Source organism: Tachysurus vachellii, chromosome 11 (genome assembly GCF_030014155.1).
Source record: "Tachysurus vachellii isolate PV-2020 chromosome 11, HZAU_Pvac_v1, whole genome shotgun sequence".
In the NCBI taxonomy this organism is placed as follows: domain Eukaryota; kingdom Metazoa; phylum Chordata; class Actinopteri; order Siluriformes; family Bagridae; genus Tachysurus; species Tachysurus vachellii.
This window is the reverse complement of record NC_083470.1, coordinates 16565148-16582089: the sequence shown is the minus strand read 5'-3', so window position 1 is coordinate 16582089 and position 16942 is coordinate 16565148. Positions and strand designations below refer to the sequence as shown.

At 39.5% G+C, this 16942-nt stretch overlaps 1 protein-coding gene across 2 annotated transcripts in view; it reads right to left on the bottom strand.

Annotated features, from left to right (window-relative positions):
• The window catches only part of plat (plasminogen activator, tissue), a 73292-nt gene that overhangs the window by 18227 nt on the left and 38123 nt on the right, over positions 1 to 16942 (bottom strand). For both annotated transcript variants that reach the window (XM_060881293.1, XM_060881292.1), the window contains 4 exons: positions 8840 to 8950; positions 8579 to 8753; positions 8412 to 8503; positions 3513 to 3687 (listed from right to left, as the gene is read on the bottom strand). In XM_060881293.1, coding sequence (XP_060737276.1) covers positions 3513 to 3687; positions 8412 to 8503; positions 8579 to 8753; positions 8840 to 8950 — 553 coding nt within the window. The remainder of the gene's footprint in view (positions 1 to 3512; positions 3688 to 8411; positions 8504 to 8578; positions 8754 to 8839; positions 8951 to 16942) is intronic.

The following is a 16942-nucleotide window of genomic DNA, read 5'->3' as shown; positions in this document are numbered from 1 at the left end:
CGTAACCCCTGATAACGTTCTACAATACAAAATAATGGCTTTCTGTCTTCGGAATGCACCTGAAACCTTTCAGAGGCTTGTTAATTTAGTGTTAGCAGGTGTTCCGAATTGTAATGCATACTTGGACGATTTAGCAATTTACTCATCAGAGTGGTCAGAACACATGTATCTTTTAAAAACTGTGTTTGAACGTCTTACAAAAGCCTCATTAACTAAATTTAGCCAAGTGTGAGTTTGGACAAGCTACTGTGACATACCTCGGTAAAGATGTGGGGCATGGTCAAGTGCGGCCTATCGAAGCGATGGTTATGGCCATTGCCCAGTTTTCCGATCCGACCGCACGGTGTGAGCTGTATAGGTTCCTGGGCATGGCCGGTTACCACCGTAGCTTCTGTGAAAACTTTTCCACTGTTGCTTATCTACTCACTAGTTTAAGTCTGTCACAACCCTTTGTCTGGTCAAAACGCATTTGAAACTGTTAAGTGTTTGTTGTGTAATGCACCTGTTCTTTCTGCACCCAATTTTGCAATACCTTTCAAGTTAGAAGTTGATGCCAGTGCTGTTGGTGCACCCGATCCCGCCTATTTAAACCTGCCACCATTCATTCGTGGGGTTCGCTCGTGTTTCTGTTGAACTTGTACCCTGTTTGATAACCTGTTTGCTGATTTGTTTGTCTAACCCAGTTTGTTAGTCACTCATTCTGGGTCTGTACGTTAGTGTTCATTTGCCCTGTGTTTACACTATGTGACTTTGTTAATATTGGGGAAAGTGGACAGGTAAGTACGTCATGTGACATACATTGTGCAACATGTAGGTAGTCATTACTGTATTAGACACACTAGGATAGGAGCGTGTGCCACCCTCTGTACGTTTTGTGTTTGGGTAGGTAGTGTAGGTTAGTTAGGGTGTCGTTCAATGCTGAAGATTTATCTTATTACCTTTTCCTTTGTAGCATAGGTTAGAGGGTTAAATTCTAGTTAGAGCAGTTTTGTTTTGCTTATTTCTTTGTTTTGGCACCACACGTGCCTTTTCCCCTTTTGTGTCTTTGTTATCTTGTTTCTGTAAATATTGGATATATTTTCATCACCTTTTTCTCTTGTCACCACCACTGAACACTTAAATTATATATTATAATATATAATAATCATTTCATATTGTTACATCCCATCCATAACCCTAAACACCCTCTGGGATCGTAACAATCTCTTTTTTATGCGCTTCAGTCACGATATTTGCAATTTAACAGTTGGCATTGTCTCAAAGCTTTACAAAACATAAACATAAAAAAGGTTAATATAAAGAATAATATAAAGATTAATATAATACAAAAATTCAAGATTAATATTAGACATATTTAAATGTATTTGTATTTATCCCCAATGAGCAAGTCTGAGGTGACTCAGGCGACTGTGGCAAGAAAAACTTCCTTGAATGGTATAGGAAGAAACCTTGAGAGGAACCACAGAAAATGCAGTCTGACAAATGTGTATTGATGAGGAGGTTGTTGTCCTCAAAGACGACATTGAGTTGGCATCTCCTCTTAGTATCTCTTCATATAATGCTCTCTCCTGGCTCAGGTCTTATTTGACAGATCGCTATCAGTTCGTAGATCTAAATGGTGATTACTCTAAATAAATTTGAAGCATACATAAATTATATCACAAGAGTAGCCTTCTCTCATCTCACAAACATTGCTAAGATAAGAAATATGTTATTACACCTGGCAGAAACACTAGTTCAGGCATTTGTTACCTCTAGGTTAGATTATTGTAATGCTTTTACTGTCCAGTAAAGGATGTTCCAGTGGGAGCATAAACAAGTTCCAGGTAGTCCAGAACACAGCAGGTAGAGTCCTAACTAGAACCAGGAGATATGAACACATCACTCCTATCCTCATTAATGGTCTCACGCCACAGTAACTGAGTGATCTTTTGTTTTTTTATGATCCATCACGCCTACATCGATCAAAAGGTGCAGGCTATTTGGTAGTACCTCCAGTATAAAAGGCTACAGCAGGGGGCAGAGCTTTTTCTTACAGAGCCCCACAGTTATGGATCTTCCAATTAGTGTTCAGGACTTAGACACAGACAACAAAAAAAAACACATTTGTTTAGCTTTTTATGAATAGTTTGTCTTAGGTAAAGGAGCAGATCTGGAGGGTTCATTGGCATAGAGGGTTTGGTGAACTTGGATGTCTGGATGCTGTCGGGTTACCACCCTCTCAAGTCGCTAAGGCTTGCAGACTGTGGAGTGGTGGGATGCTCTAGCATTTTAGTTATGCTGTCATACCTAGTCTTGCCGGAGTCCCTGTCTGCACTTTGCACATTACTTACATTGTTCATCACCTGATTACAATCATACAAACAATTTTCTCCTCTCTCTCTCTCTCTCTCTCTCTCTCTCTGTCGTATGCCACTCCTGAGCTGTTCCGAATGTTCCACTGTTAAACAGTAAGCTGGTTTAATAGTGGAAACAGCTGACATTAACACATAGTACATACATTTATGTATTTTATGTATTGTATGTATTCATTTTAATGTCATGTCAACAAAAATAGTATTTTAAATTTTTAAATTAATATTTAATTAATTTTAAACTTTAATTGTATGTATATATATGTATATATATATATATGTATATATATATGGAGAAGGGTCATGTTTTGCATCCCCTTAACCCATGGAGAGAGAAAAATGCCTGCTGCAGGAACAGGATCTATTCTGTGTGCACTCCCTGTGACACAACCTTACAACAAAGTGGAGGTGTCCCTGGACTCGTTATCCATATATGTACTTAGTGGGAGCTCTTGAAAATTATAAACTAGTCCTAATTAAGTAAACTGGAACAGTTACACTCACTTACATTTATTTTCCAATCTGCTAACTCAAAACACATATTAATGACTTAATGTGACATCATATAAGAGAATGTGTTTAGCTTCAAACAGAAAGCTGACCCCATAATGCATGAAGGAAGAAAAATACATGTTGCTTTGTTTCTTGTGATTCATGGTTAATATATTTTGCAAATAGATAAAACATTCTATAGTAACAAAAACAAATATTGTTAGGCACATGAATTATATATTATTATATTATATGATTAGATTTAAGTTATTTTTAAGATAGCCAGATATTATGGGATCACATTATATTATGGGATATGATGTGATGGTCTTAAAATAAATGGGTGCACAAATGGAACTTCAAATATAGTTAAATGATGCATTAATAGATTTTGTGTGTTTTATTAATGAATTTATTAAACAAGTGAGAGTTTTCATTTTTTAACTTGATTCATTTTAATCCTGTCTTATTAACCTATTATCCTTATAAATAATAAAATGTTATAAAATGCTCCTTTTTAGTGGTCATTTTTTCACCCAGATATTTACTTAATCTGCTGATACTGAATTTTGGAAAATTATGTTTAATAATTTGTAATATATTAGATTTTATTAGACACTTGTCTAAGAAACTGATGTGTGTGTTTATATGTGTGTGTTTACTTACCTGCAGTAGCTGTGGCTGCCAAGACCCAGCTCTCTGGAATCTGGCCTCCAGGCTGTATAAGACTTGTGATAGATTGCAGGGGAGTCCCATGGCAGACAATTAGCATTGCTTTTACTGACTGACCAAGTTCCTCTATAAGACTGACCTGAGTCCTGTACACACTCCAGTACAGGGTCTGTAGAACAGAAGCATGCATGTGTTACCCAAGTGCACTAAATATCTTGTTTTTGCTTATGTACTATTTCTACACTTGATTTTGATTGATTTTGATTTGGTATACACATATTTTAGACTAAAGTGTTATTTCTATAGTACCTGAGCCTTTTTTTAAATAATAAAAAGAATGATTAACAATGACCTGATAATTATAGCAGAAAAAGCTGATTAGTTATATGAAAACACACTATAATTTCAAATTTATTTATCTTTTGTTATTAAAGTTATTGTGAGCAACAATTGTGTAATAGCACCTAAAATAAATTCTGATTGAGCTGCTTTGAGTTGTCATGATAATGATAAAGCACAATCCCCATTACAAGATGTTGTAATTATTAGACATTTATTTGACATAAGAAAAACACATTTGTGCAGTGTCAAAAAAAGGTCTACACACCCCTGCAACCCTGTTAACAGTGCAGACTTTTGTGATGGAAAAAGTGTAACCAAGATAAAAAAAAAATTTTACTTTCACCTTTAGCATGATATAGGAACCAACAAGCTTACCTATAAAACAAGTGTACAGCTTACCTACACAGGATCATGGGGAACCTGGAGCCTCGTCCAGGGTGCCAAGGGCACAAGCTTAGGGACACAGTGGATGGATTACAGGGCCAATCACACACTCTCTAGATAATTAAAGATGCTAATTAGTCTTTATCTCTGGACTGGGGAGGAAACTGGAATACGGAGAAGATGCAAACTCCATGCATGGTGAATGTTGAACTCCCAACCCCGGTTTTGTTAGGCAAATATGACAATCACTAAGTCACTGTGCCCACAAATATAACCTTTTTATGGAAAAAAGATTCAGAAATAACTTGGTTGTACTTGGGGTTGCACACCCTGTTTTAAGCCCTGCTCAGAATTAATCACTTTCAAATTCAGGTTCAAGAGTAACTATAATACACCTGTCATCACTGAAGTGTCTCAGCTTCACCCACAATAATCAGCTGGTACTGCAGGATCTTTTTGTTTAATCTGACTCCTAAAGCCATGGTCAATATGAAGGTTTCTAAGCATGTACAAGCCCTTACTGTTAAAAGTTACTGATCAAGAGTTAGGTACAATAGAATCTCCAAAACATTACATGCACCACAAAACACCTAAAAATACAGCAATGATAAGTGGAGAAAATGGACACCACTCAGATCATCATGATTAATTATTAATGGTGCTTGCTAAAGCAACATTCTTGTTCTCTTGCATACTTATTATTAATGGTGCTTGCTAAAGCAACATTCTTGTTCTCTTGCATACTTATTATTAATGGTGCTTGAAAAGCATCATTATTGTTATTCTGCATACTTATTAATGGTGCTTGAAAAGCATCATTATTGTTATTCTGCATACTTATTAATGGTGCTTGCAAAGCAACATTATTACTATTGTGCCAGATAAAACTTCGGCGCGTAACTTGTCCCGCAGCTTTTGTCCTAGACCCATGAATCACGTGTCAAATCGACCGGCTCATTGAGGAGAGGTGTGCTATGACTTTTATAAGCGATCCGAGTACCGGTACTTCCGGTACCGGGTCTCAAATTGGCCTTTTTTCCCATAGACTCCCATTATAAACGTTGGAGGTTTATAACTCGGCAAGCTTTCGAACTATCTACACCAAACTCGACCAGCTCCTTTAGGGTGATACTCTGAACAAAGTTTTAAATCGGTGTACTGACTGGCCTTCCGGTTGTGCCGCAGCCCCGCCCCCAATATATGCAAAATCAAAAAACTTTTTACAACATGGACATGTAACATATCAAAACACTCACAACAATTCCTCACGTGTAATTTGATGATGTCTGGTGATGTCACGTGTAGCCCCGCCCCAAAATAAGCGAAATCAAAAAGTTAGCACAACATGGACATGTCATATCAAAACACTCAGCACGATGAGGGGAATTTGCCATGTGCAAGCACCATTCACATTTTCTTCAGGAAATGTACCGTTCTAGTTAACGGTGCTTGAAAAGCATCATTATTGTTATTCTGCATACTTATTATTATTATTATTATTATTATTATTATTCCGGACACTTTTTCAGCTTTTGTCCTAGACCCATGAATGAGGTGTCAAATCGACCGGCTCTTTGAGGACAGGTGTGCTATGACTTTTATAAGCGATCGGAATTCCGGAATTCCCGGTACGGAAGCTCAAATGGGTATTTTTTTCCCATAGACTTGAATGGGGAATTCTTAAAATTCTTTTGTTCTCTCTGTAGATGTAAAGCACACTATCAATACATGTAACTATCAACTCCACACTATCAATCCAACGTTTCCACAAGTATTGGCCCCCAGTCAATACACTTTTGTCCAAAAGTATTGGCACCCCACCGGGTATTCACGTGACGTCACGTGTAGCACCGCCCCCAAAATACTGTTCTATGCAGTATAATAATAAGTAGAATTCCATAATGACTGCAGTTTTTACATGAAATGTCAAAACACTTAGTAGCCACTTTTGTCCAAAAGTATTGGCACCCCACCGGGTATTCACGTGACGTCACGTGTAGCCCCGCCCCCAAAATAAGCGAAATCAAAAATTTTGCACAACATGGATGTGTCATATATCAAAACACTCAGCCCGATGAGGGGAACTGCCTCACGCGTGTTTTGGTCACGTCACGTGACGTCATGTGTAGCCCCACCCCCAAGATAAGCGAAATCATAAATTTTGCACAACATGGATGTGTCATATATCAAAACACTTAGCCCAATGAGGGGAATTGCCTCACGTGTGTTTTGGTGACGTCACGTGACGTCACGTGTAGCCCCGCCCCCAAAATAAGCGAAATCAAAGATTTTGCACAACATGGACATGTCATATATCAAAACACTCAGCACGATGAGTGGAACTATGTCACGCGTGTTTGGTGACGTCACGTGACGTCACGTGTATCCCCGCCCCCAAAATAAGCGAAATCAAAAAGTTTGCACAACATGGACATGTCATATACCAAAACACTCAGCCCGATGAGGGGAACTGCCTCACGCGTGTTTTAGTCACGTGACGTCACGTGTAGCCCCGCCCCCAAAGTAAGCGAAATCAAAAAGTTAGCACAACATGGACATGTCATATATCAAAACACTCAGCACGATGAAGTGAACTTGCCACGTGCAAGCACCATTCACATTTTCTTCAGGAAATGTACCGTTCTAGTTTACTGTTGTTATTCTCTTTGGATACTATATTTCTTATTGTAAGGCATTTTGGGTCAACATTTATGTGTTAACCCTCTGGAGTCGATGAATGCGTATACGCGTTTTGTGGCATAATCTCCTGGCCGAAAAGAACTTAAATTACACTTTCAGTTTCAATCGTACAGACAAGATCAATCGAATCTGTAAAGGGTCTACTTTTATTTGTATACACACATAATAACAACAAAACACTGTGCTTTTGTAGAATAAAGAAAATACACAGAGTGCGTTCACTGCCATCTCGGTCTCGGTCACCACTCTTCACAGACACATAAATAAAACAACCCGAATCTCAGCGAATACTTGCCTCAAATACAAGATAAATATATGCATAGAATGCTTGAAATGTCTACTTTTAAATAAACAAATTCAAGTCAAAAACAAATAATCTATTTTTGTGTAATCCGTAAGAAAGTAAGGAGTGGTCCGGTTTCTCCTGTTTCGCCTAATTATAGCTAATGTGTTCCCGCCTCCGTCTGAGCGCGTTGTTCATATGCAAATGAACTGAGGTGATTCAGGTAATCATGTACACGCCCCCGAGACACAGGAATGGTCTTCTGTGTTATTACTAACTTCTAAAGTGATTTTGTGTGGTAGTTAAATATTCTAAATAAACTACAAACAAAAAATATACACATTTATTTTGTCCTCACATTCTTTCTTGTAACTCCTCTCTCAGTCACATACCTGCCTGAAAGGCTCATTATGCAGCTCATTATGCTGGCCTTTGTCTTCTCAGGTGTGAATCACATTAATATTCATGATAGTTGACGCCTACTCGCATATGCCCTTTACAAACAAAAGGTGTCTTAGAAAATTTAAATCAATATATTGTTTTCTGTGAGCGAGTAAACAAGATGATTTTCACATAATTTTGAAGCAAAAACTCTAGGCTACAAGATCCAGTTCTCAAAAGTCTTGTGAACCGATGTTCTGTATGTATTTTATGGCCTTATTCAAGTGATTTAAAATATTTCATTTTTCACTAACCACGCATAAACATTGTTTTCTCAAAAACACAATCATGTACATACATGCTGCTCAGATATTATTGTAGTCCAGTTTGTGCTGATTACAGTGATATTAGACTTTAGCCATTTATCTCTTTATAAGCAACTGAAAAAAGCACAATGTCAGGGTATGACAGAACTTCTCCAGGCCCTAAAAATACCCTCAGACTTCAGAGGGTTAATGGTGCACTATAAATAAAGTTTGACTTTAAAGTGACACTACCAAGAGGGGTATTCTTGTTACAAACCGTTTCTCACAAAAAACCCTGCCCACAATACCCCAAAACATGCATTAACAAGTCAGCTTAAAACCCAAAGAATGCCAAAACCACAAAAAACATGTTAGTTTTACTATCATACTATAGGGGTATTTTAATTTAGCTGGGACTGGAACTCTAGTCAAGAAAAAATACTTTAAAAGGGGGGTGTGTAGACATTTTTCCCCATGGCATGTGTGTGTGTGTCCCACCTGTTGTACAGTTTGGTATAGAACAGAATTCCCACACAATTTGAGACTTCTTATAAATGTAGCACCATGGTCTGGAGTCTCCATCTGGATTTCTACAGAAACACAGATTTTTATTTTCAAATCAGCAACAAGAAATTAATTTTTTGTTTTAATAATTTTTATTGTACCTGCAGTAGTTGTGATTGCCCAGTCCAAGGATTCTTGTGTCTGGTTTCCTGGCTGTGAATTTTTTTCCTCTAAGTAATGTTGAGTTCCAGTTGATACACTCACTGCCAGAGCTGGAGATGCTCCAAGTACCACGATAATCATAACCATGCCCACTCAAACATTTCTCATTCAAATCTATGAGGACAAAGTATGAGGGTATCATGTTACAGTGTTCAGGCTCCAATCAGGATATTTAATGCTTGTGTCAGTTTGTACTCAACTGATTTCGCACTGTTGTCCTGTAAAACCTGGTAAACACAGGCATATGAAGTCATTGGAGAGCACTGCCTCCTTACATGTACCACCACTGTAGCATCTGGATGCATAACAAGCTAATTGAGAGAGGGGGGGGACAGAGAGAGAGACTGCACATTCAAATTATGAACAAAGAGCACAGAATTTCATAAAAAGAACACCAGACCAACTGTTAAGCATGTAGGTGGCTCAATCATGCTTTGGGGTTGTATTGCAGCCAAGGGCATGGGGAATATCTGTAAAAAAGTTGAATTTGAAAAGAGGATGGCTTCTACAAATGAATAATGATCCTAAACAAGCCTCAAAATACATGATGTACTCTCAACATTTCCCTGAGCAGCGCTGTTGTTCCTACGTGCCTCCAGACAACCACCATTGTCCCCGTCCCAAAGAAAGCTACTGTCCTGTTGCACTCACACCCATCGTTATGAAGTGCTTCAAGAAGCTTGTCAAGAGGCACATCAGTTCGCATATCGTCCAAACCGCTTCACGGACGATGAAATTGCAATAGCCCTCACCCACCTCTACAATAAAAACAGCATTCAATACAATCATCCCTCAGCACCTGATTGAGAAGCTGAGCCTGCTGGGACTGAACACCTCCCTCTGCAACTGGATTCTAGACTTCCTGACTGGGAGACCTCAGACAGTCCGTTTCGGGAAGAGCATCTCCAGCACCACCAAACTGAGCAATGGAGCCACTCAGGGCTGCGTGCTCAGTTCACTGCTGTTCATCTTGCTGACTCACTGACTAACCATATTATCAAGTTCGCTGATGACACAATCATGGTGGGTCTCATCAGCAAGAACAACAGCATTGTGGATGACCCCACACACCCCTCACACACACTCTTCACCCTCCTCCCATCTGGAAAAAGATACTGAAGAATTTGGGCCCTCATGACCAGACTGTGTAACTGTTTCTTCCCACAAGCCATCAGACTCCTTAATAATTGAACTGAACTGTACAGAGCACACCAACTGTATGGACTGCACCGACCTACACCATATACACACACTTCCAGTATACATCCATCAACCTGTTTACATGCTGTTTTTGCACACTTTTTGCTCCTTGCACATGCTACCTCACATTTCATTCATTTGCTGTTTTGCACAATCCTTTACATTATCTCAGGAACCTGCTGCTATAACACTGTGTTCATTCTAGTATTACTGCACATGCAATATTGTTTGAACATACAGCATTTACACTGGTCGGCACTGTTTCTGTTTATTGTCTTTTGTGTATTGTATTTTTTATATTGTCTTGTAATTTTTTGTCTTGTCTGTCTTGTCCTGCACTGTTTGCACCAGGTTGCACAGTTGCTCTTTATGTGGCAAAGACTTACTTACTAAGTCCGTAGCTCTGTCTTTGCTTTTATGTAGCACCCTGGTCCTGGAGAAACGGTGTCTCATTTGACTGTGTACTGCAACATCTATATATGGTTGAAATGAAAAGCTTCTAGACTTGACTTGGTACCAACCAAGTGGTAAACTGGTTCCTTATGGCATTTTTTCACCAGAAGCCCAAAAGCCTCCATTTTAGAGCACAAAGCCCCTTGGTATGGAGACCCTCCAAGACCACTCCCCAGCCCAAAAGGAAGAACAGAATACTGGTAGGCATCAACCCCAAAAGCTGAGGAACTTCCTGTGCAATATGAAAATAACCATCTTTGAGGTCTATTGTCACCAACCAGTCCTCCATCCTGATCTGTGATGCATTAAGTTTCTCATCTTTCTTGGGAACAGCAAAATACCAACTGTAAAAGCCGGAGTCTCGATGGGAGGGGAACATGTTCTATGGCCCCTTGGAGGAATGTGGTTTGGTGTTCACCATCAATAATTGGCAACATACCCTGAAACAGAGGGCAGGAGGTGATACCCTTTTTATATGGTATTTAGGACCCACTGAGACACAAGTGGCAGAAGTTTCCATGCTGCCCAGATTGTCTGAAAGAGGTGTCAACCTCATGAACTCCCAGCCACCTTGAAACAGCAACGTGGCAGGTGCTGACCCGAGGGAAATATTTGTGAAAAGGGGAGGCCCTACTGACCCCTGAAATGCCAAAGGCAGTGGAGCAGGAGAAATTTTTTGAAATAAAATATACATAAATATAATATAAATAAATATTTATAAATTAAATAAATAAATAAATAATCTCCCTGAACACCACCAAATGGCACTTCACCTACTTTAACCCACATTAGATTAAGCTACAGGTGCCTCTCTGTGGCAATTAACTAAGTCAAAGGGCATGGGCTGTCTGCTTCATAGCACAGAGTGCAAGATCTGTGGCTTGGCGAAGCTCATTTAGCAGTTCTTTTTGTTTGTCCGAGCGCCTCTTGAGGATTGACCAAGGATTGACCACAAGTTCTCAAAGGGATAAAGTTCTGGGTGATTTCCTGACCATGGACCCAAAATTTTATTACTAGAGCCACTTAGTAATCAAGAAGCTCTATCCTGCAGGAAAAGGCATTGTTCATCACCAAGCTGTTCTTAAATGTACCATTCCTTATTCATGGTTGTGTTCTTAGGCAAAATTGTGAGTGAGTTTACTCCCTTGGCTGGGAAGCAATCCCACACATGAAAGGTCGCAGGATGCTTTACTGTTGGCATGACACAGGACTGATGGCAGTGTTCACCTTTTCTTCTCCAGGCAAGCTTTTACTGGATGCCACAAACAATTGGAAAAAGGATTCATCAGAGAAAATTACTTTATGCCAGTCCTCAGAAATCCAAAAAAATGTACCTTTCCCAGAACACAAGTCTTGTAGTGGAAATATTCACTTTAGAGATGTTCACACGAATCTGTCCATCTATGCTTCTATATTTCCCATAGCTGGTAGTTATTGTAACTATAGTTTCTTTTCAACACTGCATCTATCAGACCTTTCCTGTGAGACCTTAATTGTTCCCGTGGGATTAGTTTGGTCAGAAGATATGCAGGTGATGCTTCTAAACCAATGGTGGATGATGTTTTGGCTTTTACATGTCCTGTTTCATTTTTTCCTGTCTATAAAATCTTGATGTTATCAATGATCGGGGCCCTTCCTCTCTGATTTTACTCGTGGAGTGTTTGGTCCGAAAGTGCTGTAAAGACAGGATTTAGACCAGGATCTGTCGACAGGTCAGTGACCTGGAAAGGCAAGGCAAGGCAAGGCAAGGCAAGGCAAGTTTATTTGTATAGCACATTTCATACACAGAGGTCATTCAAAGTGCTTTACATAGAAATTAGAAAACAGTTTATAAGAGAGAAAAAATATATATATGTAAAAATAAGAGACATACGATAAAATCATAATAAAAACAAAGAACAATTAAAAAAATAAATGTGATTTCAATAAAAAACAGTTTAAAATATGTTAAAAAGAATAAAATAGGAGTAAAAGTAATTTGGATAAAAAGTGCAGTCAGTGTGAAGCAGCACAGTGCTCATTTAGTAAATGCAGAGTTAAACAGATGTGTTTTTAATCTTGATTTAAAAGTGTCTACTGTTGAAGCACATCTGATCTCTTCTGGAAGCTGATTCCAGTTATAGGTGGCATAATAACTAAATGCTGACGCACCTTTTTTTGAGTGAACCCTTGGTACTGTATCTCTAACTGACCTGATCCTAATGATCTGAGTAGTCTGCTTGGTTTATATTCAGTTACCATATCTGTAATGTATTTCGGTCCTAAGCCATGAAGTGATTTATAAACGAGTAACAATACTTTAAAATCTATTCTAAATGTAACTGGAAGCCAGTGTAAGGACCTGAGGACTGGAGTGATGTGCTCAGATTTTTGGTTCTGGTCAGAATTCTGGCAGCAGCGTTCTGTATGAGCTGCAGCTGTCTAATGGTCTTTTTGGGGATCCCAGTAAGGAGTCCATTGCAATAATCCACCCTGCTGATGATGAAAGCATGAACAAGTTTCTCCAAGTCCTGTCTTGAGACAAAACATCTAATTCTGGCTATATTTCTGAGATGGTAGTAAGCTGATTTGCTTATCGCTTTCACATGACTACTGAAATTAAGGTCAGTCTCTAAAATTACACCAAGATTTCTGACTTTATTTTAAAGTCAAGGTGTGTGTTAACCTTGAGAGTTTCATCTTTATTTCCGAATACAATGACATCGGTTTTGTCTTTGTTTAACTGGAGGAAGTTTTGACGCATCCAACTGTTAATTTCATCAATGCACTTACATAGAGAGTCAATGGGGCTCTAGTCATTAGGGGACAGGGCTAAGTATATCTGTATGTCATCTGCATAGCTGTGGTAAGCAATTTGGTTCTTTTTCATTATTTGACCAATTGGGAGCATATACAAATTAAAGAGAAGCGGTGCAAGAATTGAGCCCTGTGGGACTCCACATGTCATGGATGTCCACTCAGATTTATGGTTACCTATGTTCATATAGTAACCTCTCTTAAACCATTTGAGGACCATCCCAGAAAGCCCTACCCAGTTTTCCAGTCTATGTAAGAGTATGGTGTGATCTACCATGTCAAAGGCAGCACCAGCACTGATATTTTACCTGAATCAGAGTTTAAGCGAATATCATTTATTATCTTTATGAGCACTGTCTCTGTGCTGTGATGCTGGCGGAAACCAGATTGAAAATTGTCCAGATAGCCATTTGAGTTTAAGAATTTGTTCAACTGATTGAAAACAACCTTTTCAATGATCTTGCCTATAAAAGGAAGATTTGAGATTGGTCTGTAGTTGCTAAGTATGGTTTTGTCTAGGTTACTCTTTTTTAGGAGAGGCTTAACAACTGCCCTTTTTAGGGACTCTGGAAAAATGCCTGTGAGCAGAGAGGTATTTACTATTTTTAAGAGGTCAGTTTCTAAGCAGTTAAGTACCTTTTTGAGAAAGGATGTGGGGAGGGTGCCAAGGCTGCAAGTTGATGCTTTAAGATGGTGTACAAGGTTTTTATATCAATTATGTCAAATTCTGAGAAAATGACAAATTTCTGAGGTTGTTGTAATGAGGTCTGACTGACCACATTACCATATGAGGCCGTATTTATTGCCATTCTGATATTACTGATTTTCTCAGAGAAAAAGGTTGCAAACTCATTGCATTTGTTGTCAGAGAGCATTTCACTAGGAACCTGATTTGGGGGGTTTGTTAGTCTCTCTACAGTAGCAAAAAGAGTGCGAGTGTTGTTTATGTTGTTGTTTATAATGTTTGAGAAGAAGATCTGTCTAGCTGTGCCTAGTTCTACATTGAAAGCATGACTGTCCTTATAGATGCTATAATGTACTTCAAGTTTTGTTTTCCGCCACATACGTTCAGCTTTTCTGCATGTTCTTTTCATGCTCTGTACAGCTGTTGTGTTTCTCCAAGGTGCTTTACGTCTGCCAGTGATCATCCTGACCTTTACTGGAGCTATACCATCAATAGCATCTTTAACTTTTAAGTAAAAATTTTCAAGGAGAACATCAACAGAGTCTGCCGATATGTTTGGCAACATTGATATAGCATTCATAAATACCTCACTGGTGTTTTCATTTATGAACCTTTTTTTGACATAGACAGATCTATCATCAGGGGCAGGACAGATCAATAAATCAAAGTAAACACAGAAATGGTCAGATAGCGCTTCATCCTTGATAACAGTGGATGAAATGTTTAGACCCTTGCTAATGAGCAGATCAAGAGTGTGTCCCCTATTGTGTGCAGGACCTTGCACGTGCTGGGTCAGATCAAAAGTGTTTAAAACATTTAACAGTTCAATTGCAGTATTGTTTTCTGCATTGTCTATATGAATGTTGAAATCTCCAGCAATAACAAAATAATCAAATTCAGAGGAGATTGTTGATAAAAGTTCTGTGAATTCATCAACAAATGTTGGGGTGTATTTGGGAGGCCTATAAATAATTGTAAACAGAATGCGTGGTGTACCTTTTAGAGCAATACACAAATATTCAAAAGACTGGTAATCACCAAGTAACACTTGCTTGCATTGAAACGCATCTTTGAATAAAGCAGCTATTCCTCCACCTCTTCTAACAGCTCTACAGACACTTCTAAAAGTAAAGTTGGGTGGGGCTGATTCATTGAGGACTGTAGCGCTGCAGCTGTCATCTAAACAGGTTTCATTTAGAAACATGAAGTCCAGGTTGTTAATGGTGATAAGATCATTAACTAAAAATGATTTGTACTTTAATGAACGGATGTTCAGAAGTGCTAATTTAACAGTAACTGGTTTTGGCCCTGTATCCATCTCAGAATGACGTCTAATAGGCAGTAGATTAGATAGAATTGTTGTGTGGCTGGAGAGGGCCTTCGTCTTTCTATCACATATCAGGACAGAGATAGGGAAAGCTAAATTGACATTGGGCTCCCGCGTGTTCTGAAAACATTTCTGATTGTTACTGCTGTCATAGCAGGGACCCAACACACATCAGTTACCAGTGCTGTTTGCAGATGAGGGCTGGTATGATCCCTGACATTGAGGCAGAGGTCGGAGTGCTCTCTCAGATGGAGGGGGAGGGCAGGCTGGGCCCGGAGGCTTTGGTGGTTGTGGAGCCTGCCGTTTCTTGGTTGATATTTGGGGACTCGCAGCAATAGAAGTTCCAGCAGATACCAGTTTCTCCATTTTCTCTGAAAAGCACAGAAGTGGTGATGTTGGAGAGAAGGAGAGAGAGTGTGACGACATCAGCTGTGATTCTGGTGTTCCTGGAGGCTGGGGAGTGTTATCTTGTTTTTCCTGGTTGTTATCCATAGAAACGACATTGGGTGTTGATTCACCATCCAGCTGTAGTGAGGTCTGTGGGTAGGGCTCAGCCTGAGCTGTGTCTGTGAACAGTAGTTGTTGTGGCTGCGGAGTTTTATCCTTGTCAACTGAATGTCCAACCAGGTGTTGGTGCGAAATCCTGTGGTCATTTAGGCCGTCCAGGAGTGGACTGGCACACTCAGCTGATGAATGATGAAGGGAGAAAACGATATTGTCTTTAAGCAACCTAGTACCTAGTTTGTTTGGGTGGATACCATCTGTGTTAAAAAGTTGCCTTTGACTCCAGAAGATATTAAAATTGTCAATGTAATTCAGTCCTCTCTTTGTGCAGGTTTTTTGCAGCCATGAATTTAAACCTAGTAGCCGAGAAAACATATTTGTTCCTCTGGCTGGGAGAGGTCCACTGATGAATGATTGAACTTTCAGTCTTGCGTTTCTAAAAGTTCATTGAAATCCCTCTTAAGGAGCTCAGACTGCTCTTTCCAGATATCATTCTTTCCCACATGTATGACAATCCGACTGACAGACTTATGTTTCATCAGAATGTTGCAAAGTTCCTTGTTAACATCAGAAACCGTTGCCCGAGGAAAACAGTATGTACGGGTAGCCTTGCTTCCAATGTTTCTGATAATAGAGTCACCCACTATCAGCGTGCTTGGCTCGGCTGCTGTCTGAGTGGAGCGCCGCTGCCTGTATGATATTGAGCGTCTGTTAGCTCTGTTAGCTACTGGCTGATGTGATCTGTTTCCATTTACATTTTGGGGATTCTTCGCCCAAACTCACTAGTGCTTCAAATCTATTTTCAATCCGCACAGGGGGTGGTAGAATACCAGTAGATGATGCTAATGCAGCAATTTGTGACACTTGTGACAGTCTAATGTCACCTTTGGGTCTCGCACCCTGTTTATGCCATCGATTCATCGATGCCATGATCCTCAATTACTTTAGGTTTCTCTGAGCCCACTATGACCTGTTTAAAAGCATTAGGTTCACAGGACTCACCAGCTTTATGTTTTGAGGGACCATGATGATGCTCTGCTGTATGTTCTGGCAGGGTCGGCAGCACCACAAGTAACTTTGTTTCGAGAACTGCAATCTTTTGTAGAAGTCTGTGGCAGTTTGAGCAGCAGGTGGATTGAGATCCAAAAGAAGGCATTTTCTCTTCTGTTCGAGTGTGGGCAGCTGTGTTGTCCTGATTTAGGATTGTAAACTGCTGGCAATAGCAACCTAGTGCAAGGCCTAAGAATAAAAAGTAAAGCACGACACTAATCTGGGATTAGGTGCTAAAGGTGTCTTGTTTGTGAGGTTTTCAGAAAACTCGCCGCTAAGGGCTGACGA